General features: G+C 40.6%; 1 protein-coding gene across 3 annotated transcripts in view; it reads right to left on the reverse strand.

Moving 5' to 3' along the window:
• Nucleotides 1-305: 305 nt before the first annotated feature.
• Nucleotides 306-19,194, reverse strand: part of LOC141795254 (LIM domain-binding protein 3-like) — a 47,336-nt gene continuing 28,447 nt past the window's right edge. Inside the window, exons 7-15 of one of the 3 annotated variants that reach the window (XM_074676071.1) lie at nucleotides 13,518-13,681; nucleotides 13,058-13,103; nucleotides 9,291-9,398; nucleotides 6,461-6,696; nucleotides 6,005-6,356; nucleotides 5,563-5,743; nucleotides 5,310-5,430; nucleotides 5,107-5,222; nucleotides 306-3,338 (exon numbers count right to left, since the gene is read on the reverse strand). In XM_074676071.1, coding sequence (XP_074532172.1) covers nucleotides 3,249-3,338; nucleotides 5,107-5,222; nucleotides 5,310-5,430; nucleotides 5,563-5,743; nucleotides 6,005-6,356; nucleotides 6,461-6,696; nucleotides 9,291-9,398; nucleotides 13,058-13,103; nucleotides 13,518-13,681 — 1,414 coding nt within the window. In that variant the 3' untranslated portion in view covers nucleotides 306-3,248. Of the gene's footprint in view, nucleotides 3,339-5,106; nucleotides 5,223-5,309; nucleotides 5,431-5,562; nucleotides 5,744-6,004; nucleotides 6,357-6,460; nucleotides 6,697-8,527; nucleotides 8,585-9,290; nucleotides 9,399-13,057; nucleotides 13,104-13,517; nucleotides 13,682-19,194 lie in introns of all 3 variants that reach the window. The other 2 variants (XM_074676069.1, XM_074676070.1) reach the window with 2 other exon arrangements.

Raw genomic sequence — 19,194 nt, forward strand, 5'->3', positions numbered from 1 at the left:
TCTGAACCTTTAAATGTTTGGATATGAAAATGTATGAAGGGTTTGTGGTAACTCTCAAATAAATACACACAATAACTGGATTTTGTCCAGTTCCATCTTTTTTCTACATCAACTGGTAAACTCTCAAAATTTTAAGTGATTTTATTTAATCCTTGTGTCTTATTTCTTTACTGTCACCTCTAATTAGAAACAATATCTGACCCTTTCTTTAACTCACACTATAAAGACCCTAAAGTATGTGTTTGCAGATTTTTCCAACAGTCCTGTGCCAAAAATCATGAGCAGAAACGCTTTCCAGTGTTTGAAGTGCTCAATTTATTCAACTTGCAACACATATATTCTTTAAAACCTGTTAAATAAATGTGGTAAAGCATCACCAGCCAGCAGAGTCTTAATGTTACTTCAGCTCCTTTGAGTGATTATGTCACGTTCATAAAGTTTCACTTACAGATCATCAAAAAAAAACAGTTCAAAGTCTTGTAACAGTGTTAAACAACAAACCTCTCTTTCGCTGACTAATTCTGACTCGATCGACATGCTGTGACAAACAGTGACAGACAATCTGCATGCACACATTCACTCTTTGAAAAACTGTATAAAATATTCAAAGTAAAAACTGTACACCAGCACACAAACAGGCTGAGTCAGTGTGCTGGTTAAATGTGTCACAAGTAGGTCGAAGGCACGAAACACTGCAGGGAGAAGAGTTTGAACATTTAACATTTCCATCAGAAAATGTGTCAGTCATTGAAATTGTTTCGAAAAACATTCATCAGTTCAAAGTAAATTAAAGTAACTCCTAAACCTCAACACCTTGGTGCTTTTTTCTTCTGATTTACTTTATGGAAGTTTTGCCTTTATTGGATAGAAAGCTCCTGTTTCAATGTTCCTGAAACTAGCTGAGAGAAAAATCAGATCAGCCCAGAGAGCAGGCAGTTTGTGAGATGCAGTTCATCTTACGGCCACCAGAGGCCGCTAAAACCCTGCTGCCTGTCATACAGAGAAATGGGAAGTGGCCCAAAATTTGAAGCTGACTATAAAACTCCTCACAGAAAACGGCCTGCAGCATGACCAGAGACATGAAGAGGTCCTGCTGTCAAAAGAGGAACACTCAGACCCTCACAGGTTATGACACTAACAATCACTGACGGATTAATTACAAAAGAAACGTATCGCTTCCTGAAACACATTTCGTGATGCCAAACATCCACAAAACAAAATTAAACAACTAATAATTTCATGAGCACAGAATGCAGCGGTGAAAATATATTAGCTTTTTAATAAATAGCACACCGTCCAAAGTCAATAAATATGAAATTAAAGTTATTTGTTGCACAGAAACACCTAATGCACCTGTACTCAACTATAACCCTGTTACATCATTAGATGACACTCTGCAGCAGCCTCACCTGAGCAGGTACACATGGGTCATGTATCAAACTAACAGAAGAGCAGAGAGGGAGGGGGATGTATTTCATTTTCAGAGACTGATCGGCTGAAGTAAAACTTGCTACACTCGACTCAGCGTCATATGAACAGTAATTTTGACTTTTTTGATTATTTGAAATTCTGTCTGGATCCTATGACAAAGATCTTTTATGACTGGGTCGAGGTAACATGTTACCAGTGTGATTCCTTTTGTTGCTGTGTGTCTGAGTTTATTCTTTTCTTTATGATGATTTGGTCATGGTGTCGTCATTTTTACCACAGTGCTATTTTTGTGTATTTGGATTTTTGCTGCTTTCTGAATTCACTCTGCACCCCTTTTTTTACTTTTTTAAAAATTTCTCTATGGTAATCGTGCATATGCCAAAAAAATGTCTGTGACGCACTTGCTAGTCTTTATTTCTGCCTTCCAAGCTGTTTACGTGTCTTTGTGATAGTTGGGCACCTTTAACGATTTAGTGTCTAGAAGACTTTTGCTGTAGTTTTGAGGCTGTTTTGAGTCTGTCGTTTTTATTCCTGCTTTAAAGTTATTTTTTAAGTTGCTTGGCTGTAAAGTGTTGTTTTGTCTCTTGAATCTGGTTTGAACAACTCCCTTGTCACCTGAAATAAACTCTATACAGGTTTTACTGCGGAGACTCTTGAGTACGTTTATTTGTATGCTGCTTGTTTGTTACAGGACCACACAAGTTTACCTGCTGGAATGAGGCTGAGGAAAAGTATCACCTGGCCGTGTTGCATTCACTGCCAGTCTAACTTTTAACTATGTGTCAGACACAGATCAGGTAAGGCTTCTTCACACTCAGCTCTGCAGTTCAGTTCACTGTAACACAGCTGCAGCGAGACCACAACAGAGCAGACCATCCGTCAGAGTCTGCAGTGATCTGAACGAGGTTTAAAGACTGATCCAGACAAGGAGTCCTGTTGTTTTCAAAAATAAAAACAGGAAATGCATCAAACATAAATAAAAAGTTTTTGTTAGTTCATTAAAGTGAAACAAAGATAACACCTTCAAAAAGACCTGAAGTCATAACTCGAAATAGGCACAGAACTGAGGTGAGGCCAAGGTATGAAGAGAGCAGGAGTTTGTGACAAACTGCAGCTGTGAAGTTCAGATCTATGGAGTCCAGAGAGTGCCACTGGAAAAATAAAAAATTAAAAACAAACAAAAAAAAAATCGAATGATGGATTTGACACTTTTGGAAAACATCTTTTAGGAGAGAAGACAGGTTTTGGATCTGACATTCTTTTTCCACATTGTATTGAAAACAATAACAGTGTTTTGATCTGAGCTGAAAGTGGATTTTTAAAATGTGCTGGATTTGCCCACTAAAAGATGATCACTTTAAACTACCTTAGTTTGTTCAAGAAAGTTTTACTGGCCAAAGGGAGGTCTAAATGTGACAAAGTCCACACTACTTCTAATTAATCATGATGATTCGGCACACTCCAGACTCCATATCATCTCCTCTGTGTCCTTACTCATCAGCAGCTCAGTTATACCAAACACTCGGTCATTTCTGGTAGAAAATATAAGAAAGACAAACACTCCAGTATGTCAGAAAGTGGGTCCTGGAAAATAGAAAACATGTTCTTGTTGATATTTCAATGATCAGGCAGTGCTGTCATAGTTCTCAATCTTAATGCACAGAATAAATACATCTCAAACCAAAGTGTATCTTGCAAAAATAGCGTTTACACACACGCCTGTAAAAGTTGTTGCTGTCGGCTTGCATTCATCCAAGCAGGCTGCACTGTTGCACCCAGTGACGGTTAGAAGTGTTGATGTGGAGTTTGCTGCTCCTCTACACGTTGATGGCGTGAGCGTGCTTCTTGCACAGGGGTTTGTCTTTCTTTGAGTAGAAAGGCTGGCCCTCCAGGTTCAGATGACACACCTGCAGTTATACAAACATGTCAGCGGTTAAAAGACGAAACATCAGTGATCAAAGAAGCTCTGCTGCTGGACTGTGCTGTCACTTCATTTTAGGTTTTTTTACCTTTAAAAAGATTAAAAAGTTGGAAACTGTTTTGTTTTTGATGTGCATAATCTGAGGAGAGATTACACCAAAATGACAGAACCTTTTCCGTATCTTGGGAATCTCTGGGAATCTCTTCTGAAGATACTCTGACATTACCTGTGGGGTTCCTCAAGGGTTGGTTCTTGGCCCTTTACTGTTTTCAATTTACATGCTTCCACTGGGGCAGATTATCAGCAGTTTTAATAGCTCTTTCCATTTTTATGCAGACGACTCACAAATGTACTTATCAGTTAAACTTTCAGACCTCACCTCAACTAACACTCTCACAGCATGCCTCGCAGATACTAAGACCTGGATGTCCAGCAATTTACTGCTAAATAGTGACAAAACAGAAGTGATGGTGTTTGGTCCCAAGACACACAGGAAATCTGTAACCCAGTATTTAGAGTCCTTAGGCTTAAAATGCACCCAGGAGGCCAGAGGAGTTACCTTAGACCGGGATCTGTGCTCTTATAAACATTTTAGCAATATCACTAAAACGGCTATCTGTCGAATTAGGAACAAATTCCAAAATCAGATCATTTCTTTCTTTCCGTGATGCCCAAACCCTGATTCATGCTTTTGTCTCCAGCCACCTTGACTACTGCAGCTCACTATTTTATGGCCTGCCACAGAAATCCATCAACCGCCTCCAACTTATTCAAAACACTACAGCCAGAGTTCTTACAAAAACCTGGTAATCTGAGGACATTTCCCCTATTCTTGTCTCACTGCATTGGCTACCTGTGGTGTCCAGAATTGATTTTAAAATCCTTTTCTTTGTTTTAAGTCACTAAACAACCTTGCCCCATCGTACATTTCCGACCTTCTCAGCCCTCATATTCTTCCTCGAACGCTGAGATCTGCTGACCAGCTGTTGCTCTCGGTCCCCAGAGTGAGACTTGAGACAGAGGGAAATAGGGCTGAGGTGAAATTAGAAATTAAGCTAGCTACCTTTGTGCCCTCTTTCAAAACACTACTGAAACCCCATTTGTATAGGTTGGCTTTCTACTAATGAGTGCTTTCAACTTATGCTTTTATTGTTGCTTTCATATTATTTTACTCATCGTTTTTATCCTTGTTTGATATTTTATCTTGATGTTAAATTTAATTGTGTATTTTTGTTTATTTGCCTGTAAAGCACCTTGTAAACTTGTTTTGGAAAGATGTTTTATAAATAAAGTTTTATTATTATAATTATTATCAAAATGGATTACAACTGCTAAGAGCGGTTAGCTCTTAGCTAATGCTAAGAGCATCAAGAATTACACATCATTTACCTCCACAGTCCGCTCAACCTGAAAGTCTAATATACTCCAGAAATGTAAGCAACACTTTGCAAAGGGACTGTGAATTAATGTTAATGAAATGTTGGAGGAGGACATATGATGCCTATGACAAGTCACATGATTTGGTATACAAAAAGTTAGGTTTGCTTATAAAGGATCAAAATAGCTCTGTTTTCCCACCAAGGGGACTGAAGTTTGACGTTTTTTCTCACTTCACTTACAGAACAACAGGTCACTAATGAACTTCAACAAAGCAGACCGGTTTCCAATTTCCTTTGTATCATAACTTACTTTTACCTTTTACCCTGTTTTGTTCCTATTTCGCTACGTGCACATGAATTTCTGGTTCTTCTTACCGCACAGACAAAGCAGGTGTCGTGCCAGGTGTGACCCAAAGCCTCAATGAACTTATCTCCAGCTTCCACTGGGAAGTCACATCCATGACACTTGGTGCTGAAGAGTGCGATATAATCTGACAGAGAGAAGAACAGGGACGGTTGGCTGTAAATTACTAAGCATACATTATCGAAAGATCAGGACAGCGCAAACAAAGCAGTACCTTTCTCGCAGTAAGGCTCCCCGTCCTCCATGTGGAAGAGGCTGTTTCCAAAGGCTTTTCCACAGGCTGCACACACAAAGCAGGTGGTGTGCCATGTCTGCCGCAGAGCGTGCATCACTTCCTACAGACATGATGTGTTTTGAGTCAATGTAAGCGCTCATTATAATTTCTACCTTTCTTTAAGCACATTTTATCCAGGTAATAAACTGACAGGTAAACAGACAATTCCACACATCAACAATCAGAGTCTCACCCCCATGATCTTGGTGTTGCAGCGGGCGCAGGTTGGAGCAAAGAACTCCTCATAGCAGTTCTCACAGTAGACATTGTTTTGTTCCTCCACAAAGCTGACGTCAGCCAGGGACATGTGGCAGTAGGTGCAGTTAAACTCCTCAGGATGCCAGGATCGACCAAGGGCCACGAGGAAGGGGCCCCTGAACAACAAAAGTTACATGCTTTATGCTTCTGGTTACTTCAGGTGATTTCACTTTGAACAGAACACTTGTGTAAACTGGGGCTATAGACTATGACCACTTATTTCCATTCAGACAATATACTGCATATGGGAACAAGAAACTTTGATGATTAGACAACTAACCAAATAAAGAAAGTCCTCCATAGTTCACAGAGCAGATGTAAAAATGTGAATGCGTCATTTAATTAAATCAGAACCTTGGGCTTTTAAGCGTTATTACCTGATGACGCTGTTGCAGGCCCCACACAGAGGTGTGCGGCTGCTGGCTGCAAACCGCTCTGCCCTTTGAGCCACACCCCTTGCCACAGGAGAGAAAGGGGCGGGGCTTGGTGTCATGTGGGCTGGACTAGGAGCTACAGGTGCTGCGGGGGATGGGTTGGGGATGTAAGCTGGGGGAGGAGGTGCAGCCTGGGGCAGCGTCTTTACGGTCGTGGTCATTTTACTGGGGTCAAACTTGTTGGCAAAGTTGGTGTCAGCCACCCAGGGGGGTCTGTTGCTGGAGGCAGGGGCAGCTGGAGCTGGAGCAGGGGCAGCAGCTGGGGGGCGGGGCTGTGGGGGAGCAGGAGCTGGAGCTGAGGGAAAGAAAAACTGTTTTACCACCACAAGTGACTCATAAGGTGAAATCTATGCCTTCTAGAAAGTTCTCATGTATTTGAATGAGGTTTGCGGATCTCACCTGGCTGAGAGGGGTAGATGCAGGCGGTGCTGACCACCTTTGGAGGTGCAGAGCCAAGAGGGATCTGAATGGAGCTCTGTTGAGTGGGCGGAGCCTGTTGCATTGGGGGCTGCTGGTACTGCTGTGGCATTGGCTGGTACTGCTGTGGCATTGGCTGGTACTGTTGTGGAGGCGGGACATGTGGAGGCTGATGCATGGCGGGAGGCTGATGCATGGCGGGAGGCTGAGCGTACATGCTAATGACAAATGAAATATGTTGATTCTTCACTTCTCTGAGCTGCACTCAGAAGTTAACACCTTCTAACCTCACTGAGGGCCAGATATTACTTGCTTAGAAGTCTGAAAATGTCTTTTTAATGATCAGACAAAGACATAAATAGAGCTACAAAATACTCAAGGAGGCACAAAATAACTACACAGAGACACTAACCCAAGACAAAGAAACAAAGAACATAAAAAGCTTAATAAAAGAAAACAAGAAACAAATACAACTAAGACACAAGACAACAACAGAGACAGATAAAATTACAAAGAGACGCTTGGCAACACAACAACCACGAAGGGCCACTAAATGATCACAACAAGAAAATAGGCAGTTAAACGTTATCACAGAGTTTAGTTCAGAAAGCAGCTTGGGGAAATCCAGCCTGTAAGAAATGAGATGCAGTGTCTCAGGAGAAAGATGAAAAAATAAAAACACTGATTGCGTGAAAGCTGGATCCTTTAGAGTCTGTTAGAGGAGGTTCAGCCTGTGGATGGATGAAGTTGTTACATCTTGTTCCACAAGTTATGAGATCCTGAGCTGAGCAATGCAACAACACTGTGAGGGTTAGGGGTTTGAATCCCAAAAAGGCTGATCATTTTTAGAGAAAGGTGTCAGTATGTTTTAAAAAAGTCAGCTTCTAAAAGCATTTAAAAATCATATTTAATTTTCAGCACCTCAGATTGGAGCAAACTGAGACCTTCACATCACAGCTGATAGGGTGGAGGGTTTTAGATAAAGAAGCCTCGGTTTAAAGGTCCCATATTATCCAAAAATCACTTGATTAAGTCTTTCAGTGAAATTTGTGGGTCTTTGGCTTTCCTCCCAGCCCACAAAATGTGATATTTAATGACAAATCTTTTACTTGGTATGGCTTGTGAATGTAAAATCCTGACCTAAAACGAGCTGTTTGGAATTTGCCGACGTCAGCGATTTTTTGACCAATCAGCAGCAAGCCTGACTTGATTGGTCCACCTGGGCAGATACCCCCCTCCCTGCCCACTCCCCACCCCAGGAGGAGAATGCCAAAGTTGAGGAGCCATCACTGCTCTGTTTATGGCTGTAAACGGTCACATAGTTCCATGCACAAGCTTCCCATCTCGGAAGAAGACAAGACTAAGTGGCTAGAGTTCATTAATCAAGGAAATGTGCCAGCTGCACTCAGTAAAACTGTGCATGTGTGTACTAGTCACTTCACTACCAACTGCTTTTCCAACTTTGGACAGTACAACACAGGGCTAGCGAATGGACTGGTGTATTACCAACCATCCACCAACAAACCTCGGACCCTGGAAATGTGAGTATTTTAAATGCTGTGTGCTGTGGAGCAGATGTAAGAGCTTTTCCTCAGTGTCCCCCCTGTCTCTGTGTTAGCTTCAGGATGCTAACTTTAGCTGCAGTTAGCCTGTTGTTTTAGCCTGTAATGTTATGGTATACGAGCTTCGCTGTTTTCTAAACATTGTGCACTCAGAGCTCGTGGCGCCGCTTTCAGTAACGCGGAAGACCGAGGCGGTATCAGCGGTGGCTCATTTACATATGAAGGTCATGCCCACTAAATCAGACCATTCTGAACAGAGGGGCTTTGAGAGCCTGGAAACAATGCTGCTGTGTTTGATTTATTGGCTTTTTGGATGAAAACATGTTACTACCATTTCATGAAGACATCAATGATCCATATCAAACTGCAAAAAAGGAGCGTAATATGGGACCTTTAATAGTTGATGGGTTGTTATGCAGCGTACAAGAAGGAGGAAGCTTGAGGCAGCATGTGGATTTGAGCTGAGGATTCCTGCAGGTGTTGGTACCTGGAAACTGCAGCTTTGTGCTTGGCGCCATAACTAGTGGTTGAGTAGCGCTTTGAGCTGCAGGTGTAGAGACAAAAACAGCAGTGGTTTTATGACCATGTACACCTTGAGGTCATGAAGGCTACCTGGAGTCATACCGTTCTGCATGTTTTTCAGTGTCTGATGCTGGAATTAAAGGAGCATTTAGCTGCAAAAGAGACAAATCTCTTTCTGGGGAGTTGGTGGAGACCAAAAGCAGCTAAAAGAGAGTTTGACACAAATACAGTGTAGTCGTGTCATTCTGTTCACATGATGTGGAAGCAGGAATCTGTTTGATGAAAGGCTCGGATCATTCTGCTGCTTAAAACTGACAAAAAAGAGAAAGACAGCTGGTGCAAAATCTTAAACCAGTGTTTCCAGTGAGAGTCTATCTTAGTGCAATCCTTCCTCATCCTCAGAGAGCTGGAGGAAGCAAAAAATAAACTGTTAAAGATAGACATTAAGATTTTTCCAACACAAATGACAGCAGACACATTATCCTTGAACTGAAATCTCAAACAGATCACAACCAAATTCACAAACACACACAGTGATGGAGTGGTGGAAACAGAGAATGACATATACAGAGATCTGTAGGGAAATTTTTCTTTCTGTGAAGAAAAAGGAATATCGTTACTGTTTAATTCACTTACATTGGTCCAATAAGCTCATTGTAATCAAAACTTAAATGAATAAAAATCACTGAGTTAGGAAGCTGCAGTGTTGGCTGTAGCAGGTTGGTTACCTGTCAGGTGCTGGGGCAGATGGAGCAGGGGCGGGGTCCAGAGGCTGCATGATGGTGCTAGCAGGTGGGGCAGAAGGGGCGGGTTCTGCTGGAGCATGCCCAATGGGGCTAAAGCACAGGAAGGTGTTAGGAGCAGCAGTTAGAGGCAGAGCTGTTCTGAGCTAGAAACTCAGAATATACAGTATATGCACTTTCTTTTTATACCCACATGCAATACTCACCCATCTGCATATATACTGTATACACATATCTGTTATGTTCTGATATCAAACACAAGGTTAACAAAGAGAAAGGGTCTCCAAGCGTGTTATTTCACTCATGCACAAATCAAACTGCTCAATATTGCTCATGTTGATGTGAGAATTTCAATGTGGTGTGAGGTTAAAGCTTTTTAATTTAAACACGGGGTCAATTTAGAGGGACAAAGATAAAGAAATATTAATAACAGCACATAAATCTTTTTGTCAACCTTCTTCAGCCATAAACAGGATATACCTTGTTTCTTTTGAGACTTGAAAAATCAATGTAAGAGTGACACCCCCTGAATTTGGCTCTTTTTTTTATCATAGTGCTATCCCTGACACCTAGCAGCGGGTGGCTAACTGGCTAGCAAGCTAACGCAGCAGGCAAATGTTTCTTCTCTTCTTTTCTGTTGATAGTTACTCCACTGAGTTCAAACCAAATACTAACATTTAAACAGCGGATCACTCAGCTGTGTGAGAGTCTGTCACCTAATTGTTGAATTGTTGTGCACTGAATCAAAAGACAGGACAGAGGGAAAAAAATTGCATTTGAATGGGACAACCAATAATGGTCCTAAAATGAGACCTTTAAAGGGTGCGGCCCATAAGTCAGAAAACGTTGAGAGTATTCACACTTTTGTCAAAATACACTTTCCTCAAGTTACCCTGAAATATAATAACTACATATCTAATAGAAAAAGTTAGCTATGTACAGCAAAATAATCAAAGTTCTCTCACTTGTATGAACCGTTGGACACAGTGGACCAAAATATAAAAAATATGCTAGATCCAATCAGAGAAATGAATTATGTGCTGTAGCAGCAGGCTGCTGCTACATACCACACAGGCAGGGTGTAAAATGATTTCTGTATGATGTTTAGTTACTTTTTGCGGTAATCTGCACCCAACAACCTGTATTTGATAAATGACTGTGATTAGCTCGATGTGACTCAGGGAGCATGAAAATCTATCTGATTAGAGAGCCAGACTGATGCATGCAGAGTGTTCTGGCAGCGTATTGTCAAAATGCCAAGTTACCGAAGGGGCTGTTTAAAAAAAGATGTGACTAATAAAATTGGGAGAACTCAGAACAACAGGTTTTAAATGAGCTGAAATGATAATAAGACAGCTAAAAGACTTGAAATAACTGACAAAACTAAAAGGAAAATGTAGGATTTTAGATTCTCCAATTCACCTGTGTGGTCACAGGTTAAAGAAAATGCTCTCGAACATGATTTATAGTCTCTGTGTTTATGTTTGATTGTAGCTGAACCCCGTGAGTCACATTTGAGCTGCTTCCTCCATGATAACTTGGAGAACAAAAAGAAAAACCACAGTCTCTTTACTGGCAGATAAAAGCTTGACCCTTGCTCTTATTGATTCATGATGAGTCATTGCTCAGCGTACGCAGACTGACGAGCTTTACGAGGAAGGCGGGGGAGGCAGCAGGGATCAATTGTGCGTAATGGAGGGATGATTAAATAAAGTGCACAGAGCAGAGAAAGCTCCATCCATCAGATGGAGGGATGGAGGAGGGGTGGAGGGTTAAAAGGTTTGTTCCTTCTTTCAGAGGCGCAGCAGACCTCCATGCTGTGATGTACTATGTGTGATACTCAGTTAGCACAGCTCGTATTTCTGCACATCACATCATCTGTTGGAAACACTTTTTTGCATGTGAAGCTAAAAATGAAAAATACAACCTGTAAGAGAAGGAACCAAAAAGGGAAACACACTTTTCAGGGTAATTTTTCCAAAAGCTTGGATTGCCTCCACCAAAGAGGTTATGTTTTTGGGAGTTTGTCTGTTTGTTCGTCTGTGAAAAACATAGCTCAAAAAGTAACAAACAGATCTTGATGGAATTTTCAGGGAATGTTCAAAATGGGATAAGGAAGAAGTGATTAAATTTTGGAGGTGATCTGGATCACCATCTGGGTCCAGGATTTTTTAAAAGATTATTCATCATTGTGAGATAGGGCTGTTTTCACCATATGTGTATATAACTCCATGATAAATGGTCGAATTGCTTTGCAAAACGATACAAGACAAGGTCATCATAATTTCTGACAGATGTGAAAGTACGATCCAGATCCTGGCAATATCCTGGATACTAAGATCTGGAATATGAAATATGTACTGGGTCATCATAATTTTCAACACTGTCAGGAAACAAGTTATTGTACAAACCTGCAACTGACACCAAATTGTGGCAGACAGTCTGCTGAAAGGGAGTATAACATTCAAGTAGGACTAAAGTGTTGGTGAAAATCATAATATGCTTGGTGGAGGTCTGCATCTATTCTGTTATAATTCGGTCAAAAAAAAGTATAATCAGGAAAATATGCTTCAAGCTATTCTTAAGTAGTTGCCTTTTAAGAGGTAGGACTTGGTCTTAATCAAAAATCTAATCTGTGTTGGAAAATGCTTAAGGGGTATTTTAATGCAACGTCTTGAGTTGGTATTTCCTACTTTAACTGAGCACATACACTTTCTTTCTTTACCGAATTACAAAAACTGTATGTAGCATCTGTGTCACAACATGACAATAGATATTGTATAGAGAGACAGAAATAGCAAAAAAGGAAACAATCTACGGAAATATAAAAAAAAACGTTTGTGTAGGGATCCTTTTTTTCTTTTTTAACAGATTTTCTTTGACCTTTACAGGAAATCTCATGAAGACATAGAAAAATGTGAAAGGTTGACAGAACTGAAATGTAAATGAAATTTAAGTCTGAAGAAAAGGATCATTTCACACACACACACACACACACACACACACACACACACACACACACACACACACACACACACACACACACACACACACAACACACACACACACACACACACACACACACACACACACACACACATACACACACACACACACACACATACACACACACACACAGATGTCTTGAATAAAGTTTTATATGTTTTAGGGTCAGAGGGGAAATGTTTTAACCGTGTGCTTGGTGTAAGTCATCGGTCCTACTCTGCCCCCTGCTGGTCAAAGCTGCATTTGTGATTTTCAGGAGCTCAGAAATGAACATTTTCTATTTTTTTTATGTAACTCCCTGATAACTGAAGAGTGGCTCAGCAGTTTATGTAAAATAAGAAGTTGGAGAGTTTTTTTTACTTCTTCAATAGATAAATAAAACACAGGTTTCACCTTCTCTGCTAACAAAGAACTTCAAGTTTCTGTGTTTTCTTATAATGTGAACACGTTTCAGGGGATGAAATAAAAATAAAGACAGAGTGTTTCAGATAGTATAATCCTCAAAAGTATTTTTTTTTTTACACGCACTATCCCTGCTCGTTTAATAATAGAGTCAGAGAATAACAGGGCGAGTTTGTTTACCTGTTAGAGGAGGGACAGTTCAGGATCAGTTTAGAAGGTTAACTCCACTGTGATGTTAGCTTACAGTAACACAGCTGTGTGGTTGGTTCAGGGGCGGGGCAGAGTGCACAGGTGAGGAGCCAGGGAGGGGGTCAGCAGCTGTCTACAGAACCTCCTCAGCCTACCTGCTCCTCTTCAGCGCCTCTTCCTCCTCCTCCTTCTCCCCTGGTACTGTAAGACAGAGGAACACAGTAGAGGAGACATCAGTGGAGAAAGTTCATTGAGGTTAATGAGAGAAAAAGGTGAGAAAATCACAAGGTATGACAAACAGCTGATGACCATGGTTTGTTTCAGTAAAATCAAACAAATCAGATCTTAGTTGTTGACTTCACATCATGACTTCAGTCCCATGAGCATATCAAAATTACAGATGAAAATTTTTCCACTATTTTTAAAGAGTATGAACTTTGAATGACACGTGTATAATTAAAACACCAGAAATGTTTTTTAATGCCTTTTGAAATGATTCCTTCCACGTCTTGTGGGAAACACTTTGAATTGCCTGGTTACTGAAATGCGCTACAGGAGTTAACTTGTCTAAGATTTTACAGCGTGCTCTTTTAAATTTAAGAAAAGGACACTTACAGGTCTCAGTGCCAATCATGTGAGCCAGGACCTGGAAGGACTTGGACTGCATGTTGGTGCTACGGCGGCCCCCATCGCTCATGTCCAGGTCCTTCTCTGCAGACAGCACGGCCTGGTAGACGGGGGAGGAGCTGTATGCGAGGGGATCGCTAACTGGGAGAGAACTGTAACCACAGACAGAGGGTGCCAACCCCGCCCCCCAAAAAACCAGACCAGGTCAACACCTAAGCCAGAGCCTCAGTGGGTCCAAATACTTTAAAGGGATAACGTCTAGATCCCTTTCTGACTTTTATTTGAAATGTGTGGCACTAAAATGCTTTTGTTATTTTGCACACAAGCAACCTGGTGATGTGATTTATTATTGTATGAAAAAAGAATGGAAGCAATATTGAGCTGATTTTCATTTGATTTTGCATGACAGGACATTCATAACGGAGACGAAAGGAAGCACAAAGAGCTCAGTGGATGCAGCAGTCGAACATAGCAGCAGTTAGTGAAATGAGGGTAAATCAATGATGTGGTGATCAGTGATTTCACAAAACTTGGCAGAAGATTTTTTTTTTACAAAAGAGCAAGATAAGGGAAACACATTTTACGTCAGGCAAATTAAATTTTTGTTGTGAGCACATATAAAAACCCCAGAAGAAGGAGAAACAGGCTCAGAACATTCAGTTTGAAGGACAAAGTAAAAACTGTTTTCTGTCCTTGCAAAGAAAGTGCGAGGAGCAGAGAGAATGAGAGCGATAACACTCTTAAGTCAAAGTTTTTTTTTCAGTGTGGTTTGTTGGTTTTTGTTCAGAATGATACTTCACTGATACACAAAGGGATAGCAAGAAAGCAGCTGAGATGTAAGAGTAGATGTTCAGAGAAATATCATCAATGCTCCTCTCAGCAGGAGAACAGGGCAGTGAATGCTGTTATTTTCCAACAGGATGGGAAATGTATTGTCAGTGTGAGAGCATGAACACAGCAGAATTTGTTGCATGAATGACACAAGACATAACAATCCAACAACTGCATCTGCAGCACAGGATGTCGACACACTAGACTCTGTATGAAACAACGTGATCAAGGAGGAGGGAGGCCTTCAGGGGGTCTTTCTTTCATATAAAGCTCAAACTAAACTAGGTTTGTTTTTGCACTTTGATGTTTAGTTTATAGTGTGTAGATGTTCAATGTGAAGTAATACCCAACGTATCATACGGTAAGTTGAACACTGAAACTCACAGACAGGAACTGAAACAGATTGAGATGCAGCATGGTCCCTGACACCAGGAACAAGTTAAACATTCATCACATGAACACACACTCTTCAAAAACAACACCCAGACCAACTCTCAAACTTGATGCAAAGTGGGCACTTAAAAGAGAAAAGAAGGAATTTAGGAATAACGATTATATTGGATCAAAAGAAGGAAAAATGAAGGACAAAGAAAGACGAGGAGTAAAAGAAGAATGGGATTCTGTGTTTTGTAACGTTTAAATTGTTTTTCCAGGATTTTCTGTGGATGAAATTGGTGGTGTAAAATGTTAGCCATAGCAGAGAGTCAGAGCAAGAAGAAGAGGAAAAGGAGCAAAAAAAAAAGAGGAAGAAGAAAAGTTTCCCTATCAGAAAGCTGTGTATGTAGAGAGTGAAAGAAAAGAGAGGAGGAGAGGGAAAGGTAGGGATGAGGATAAACAGAGGAGAGGAGTCTTACCCAACTTCATGCCCCTTGGACTGTGTCTGTCCTGCGATGGCGTCCATGATGGCGTCCTGTGAATACATACTGATGGGTGTGTTGTACTGGGCATGAATAATGGTGGCCTTTCCGCCCGGGCCCTTCACCTCAATGGGCTTATGGGTGCTGAGGGCAGAGTCAAGAGCACTGGGGGCGAAGCCGGCACTGTTGGCAGGAGGAGGGATGTGGCAACAGAGAAGTAGGAGAGGAAGAAGAGGCAGAAGAAGAAGGAGTCGGGGTAGAAGATAGAGGTTTGTGAGGATGAGGGTACAATAGAGTGTTGGAGAAGCTCATGCTCACAACAAACAACCAAGACGGGCAAGATCCTACATCAGCATTTGAAGAGCAATTCACAGGCTTTACTTCCTGTTTTCATGCAATGATGAAGTTTTCCCAACATCGTCCAATTCAGTGCTCCAGGAAGAGCAGGAGAGAGTTTTACTGGACACTGAAAATAAGACTGATAGAGCTGATTTATCTGCCTGGAATTTTGAGACCAGACACAGCCAAATCAATCTGTATAAGGGGTCTAACACGTTCACCTCTGCCTGGTGACACTGTGGCAAAACTGTATCTGTTAGCATTCTGATTGTCAATAATTTTTGTACGGCATTAGTTTTATTCAATCATTCATTTTCTGAACCCCTTATCCTGTTCAGGGTCGCGGGTGGCTGGAGCCTATCCCAGCTGTCATTGGGCGAGAGGCGGGGAACATCCTGGACTGGTCGCCAGCCAATCACAGGGCTGACACACAGATAGACAGACAACCTTTCACACACACACTCACACCTACGGACAATTAAGAGTGCTCAATGAACCTGATGAGCATGTTTTTGGAAAGTGGGAGGAAGCCGGAGCACCTGGAGAGAACCCACTAATGCACGAGGAGAACATGCAAACTCCACACATGAAGGCCCACCGGCCAAGCTGGGAATTAAACCAGTGACCTTCATGCTGTGAGGCTGCAGCGCTAACCATGCAGCCACATTAGTTTCAAGGCAAAGCAAATTTGATACGTGGTTAAATGCTAGCTAGTCACTGAGAAAAAAAATAAGAGGTGAGGAGGCAAACAGCCTAAGTAAAAAAAAAACAAAAAAACAAAAAACAAAAAGAAATGTAGATGGAACAGAGTACAAGCTTTGACAATGTTGAAGGACTAGCTGGATGAAAAAAAATGTCCAGATTTTTAAAGTAACAGGGCAGAGCACCTGAACCAGGTGTAGCACTTATTTTATGCAGTTTCATTTGTTAAAAATGTCCAAAGATAATTTTTAGGCTCTATTGTGCTTTATTATACTATTAATCATGAAATCACAGGGGCTGATCTCTCGAACTGTAAGAAAAAAGTTTACTTAAAAAGACAAAAATAGAATGACAAAGAAATCAAAATTTACTCTGAACGAATTTATTCTCTATTATATATATATATATATATATATATATATATATATATATATATATATATATATATATATATATATATATATATATTGGTCTTTGACCAATGAAACATCCTACTAGTCTTTGAAATAAATTTGTATTTATGATTCATGCTGGTATGCTTTAAATGAAAAGCATTGTGATGGTGTTTTTTTTTTCTAATTAATTCATCTATTTGGTGGTTTATTACATAATGAAGTGAACACGTATTACAATATTACATATTGGCGCATTATTACATAATGTGGCATTAAAAGGATCTTGAGTAGGCTCTTTAGTAGCTACTGAATTTGCCACTAAAGACTCTACAAATTCTAAAAAACCTTCCATCATAGAAGACACAGTTTGCTGGAAATCCACCCCTATCACTTCCACTGGCTCCAGTTAAAAACAATAACAACGGTGATTACTTTTGAAAGTGCAGTTTGTTTGAGGGATTACCTAATCCATTACAGAGAATATTTCATAAAAGGTAACACTGACGGCTTGCTGAAGGCTCTGATCCTTGCTATGAATTGTGTTTTTTTTAAAAACCCTAATACAGGATGTCCTGGTTCTTTAACACAATAAAGACTGAATTAATCTTTCATGCTATGCAGTTGTCTTTTCAGGAGAATGTGCTTGAATCACAGTAAGGCTGTTAAATGCCTGTGCTCAGGACTCAGGTTACAGCGGATTTACACAGCAGTCCAACACTGCTTATGCAACACAATCCAAAAAAAGCTGCTCCACTTTCTCTTCATAAAACACGATACAGCCCGGATATTTTTGCATTTCAAATCCTATCTCGAGTTCCTTTAACAGCTTCACTTTTATTTTGATTTGGTGCAAATTTATTGTTGTGAGTCAGAGAAAGCGTAAAAAAAAATATTTCAGCAGTTCCAACATTAACAAGCACAAGTGTTGATCATTTATAATAGATTGTGTTATCTAATCTCTCTTTTATTTGTTCAGATTAATTATATGTTATCAACAAGTCCAGCAAGATGTGACCTTTACTTTCAGAGGACAAATGTCATGAGATGTGATGTAAATTACTACCACAGATACAAAAGAGCCACCATGCCTGGAGTCATTGGATAAATTGAACTACTCTATAAAGGTTTTATAAAAAAAAAAATGTAGGATTCATGCAGAGCAAACTAACACAGCACAAACAGCAGGACAGCAAAAGCCTGAGGAGGATTCTGACGACTCATTAACTGGCTGCGACCGACTGAGCTGGAGACTCAGTTTTCTCTCCAATCAGAGCAGACGGAGCCATCAGCCTCATGGTGATTAGGTTCACAACAACAACAACATCAACACAGCTTTTCAATCTGAAACACACTGCAAACCATCAAAATGCACATTCATTCTGCACAGACAACACACACCAAACTGGAAAATATCCTCAGGGAGCTGACTTTGCTGTAACGTCACTGGCAGACAAAGTGGGACCAACATTATTGAACACATGGCTCTACAACAGACCAACAGTGTCTAAACTGTTGATAGACTCAACTTTTCTTGTGCCTCTTTGAGAGTACACCAAACTGCATGTTTTAAATAGGGGTGACAACTGTGGAAATGTCAGTTTGATTAGAACAACAGGGGCTCTCAGGTAATGCCTTGAGGAACTCCATCAGAAATGAGGTGTGAACCTTAACTTATATATTAGGTCTTCTTTTAACAAATCTTAAAGGGAATTTCCCAAGAAACACTGGAAGGCATCATTTCACTTCATATCCAGAGTTTGTTGAATCATTGGCTATGGCCCGTAACCTCCTGCCCACAACTTTTCCACATTTTGTTTCTAAAGCCCCATGTCTGCTGGTTCGGTCTTTCCTAAAGCCTTTGTTATCGACAGAAATTTCATGTCTTCAGTGTAATACTGTAAATCAACAAGCCTGTTTATTTTTTAGCTTACATTTGTTTTAAAATCCACCCGTAGATTCATCTGATACATCTTGGTTTGGACCAGTCTTGTGAAATAGAATATAAGCAAAAAGTTCTTGGAGGAAACACTGTTGCTGACAGAACGAACCAACAGTTTTCACCACGGTTTCGTTTACTGGTAATTTTACACAGTTATCTATTATTGGACAATGATACACTGATGATTAAAAAAAGGCGACAGCCGGCACTTTATCCCAACAGGGAACACTCTGACATCCACAGTAACAAACCATGCCTTAAATAGACAAAACAACAGGCCAAACACACGACCAGGATACATTCAGCAGGGGAGGATACTAACTTGGGGGCAGCTGGAGCGAAAACCTTATTTGAACCAGAGAAGAGAGAAAGGAGAGACAGAGAGAAAACAAATCATTAGAAAACACTTTCATAGTTTTTTTTAAAGCAAAGCTCAGCGAAGAGTCTCCATCAGGAAAGAGAGAAAGGGGAGAGATGAAGGTCAGAGGTCAGGGATGAGTTTCTCCTCATATCCCAGAGTCTGCAGAGCTGTCTCCTTCGTGCATGGGGAGAAATCTTAATAATGAAACACTGAGGGGACTATGAGTTGTGTGGACTTCCAC

Source organism: Halichoeres trimaculatus, unplaced genomic scaffold, assembly GCF_033239565.1.
Source record: "Halichoeres trimaculatus isolate MK-OKI-2021-1 unplaced genomic scaffold, fHalTri1.1 fHalTri1_scaffold_8, whole genome shotgun sequence".
Lineage (NCBI taxonomy): Eukaryota > Metazoa > Chordata > Actinopteri > Labriformes > Labridae > Halichoeres > Halichoeres trimaculatus.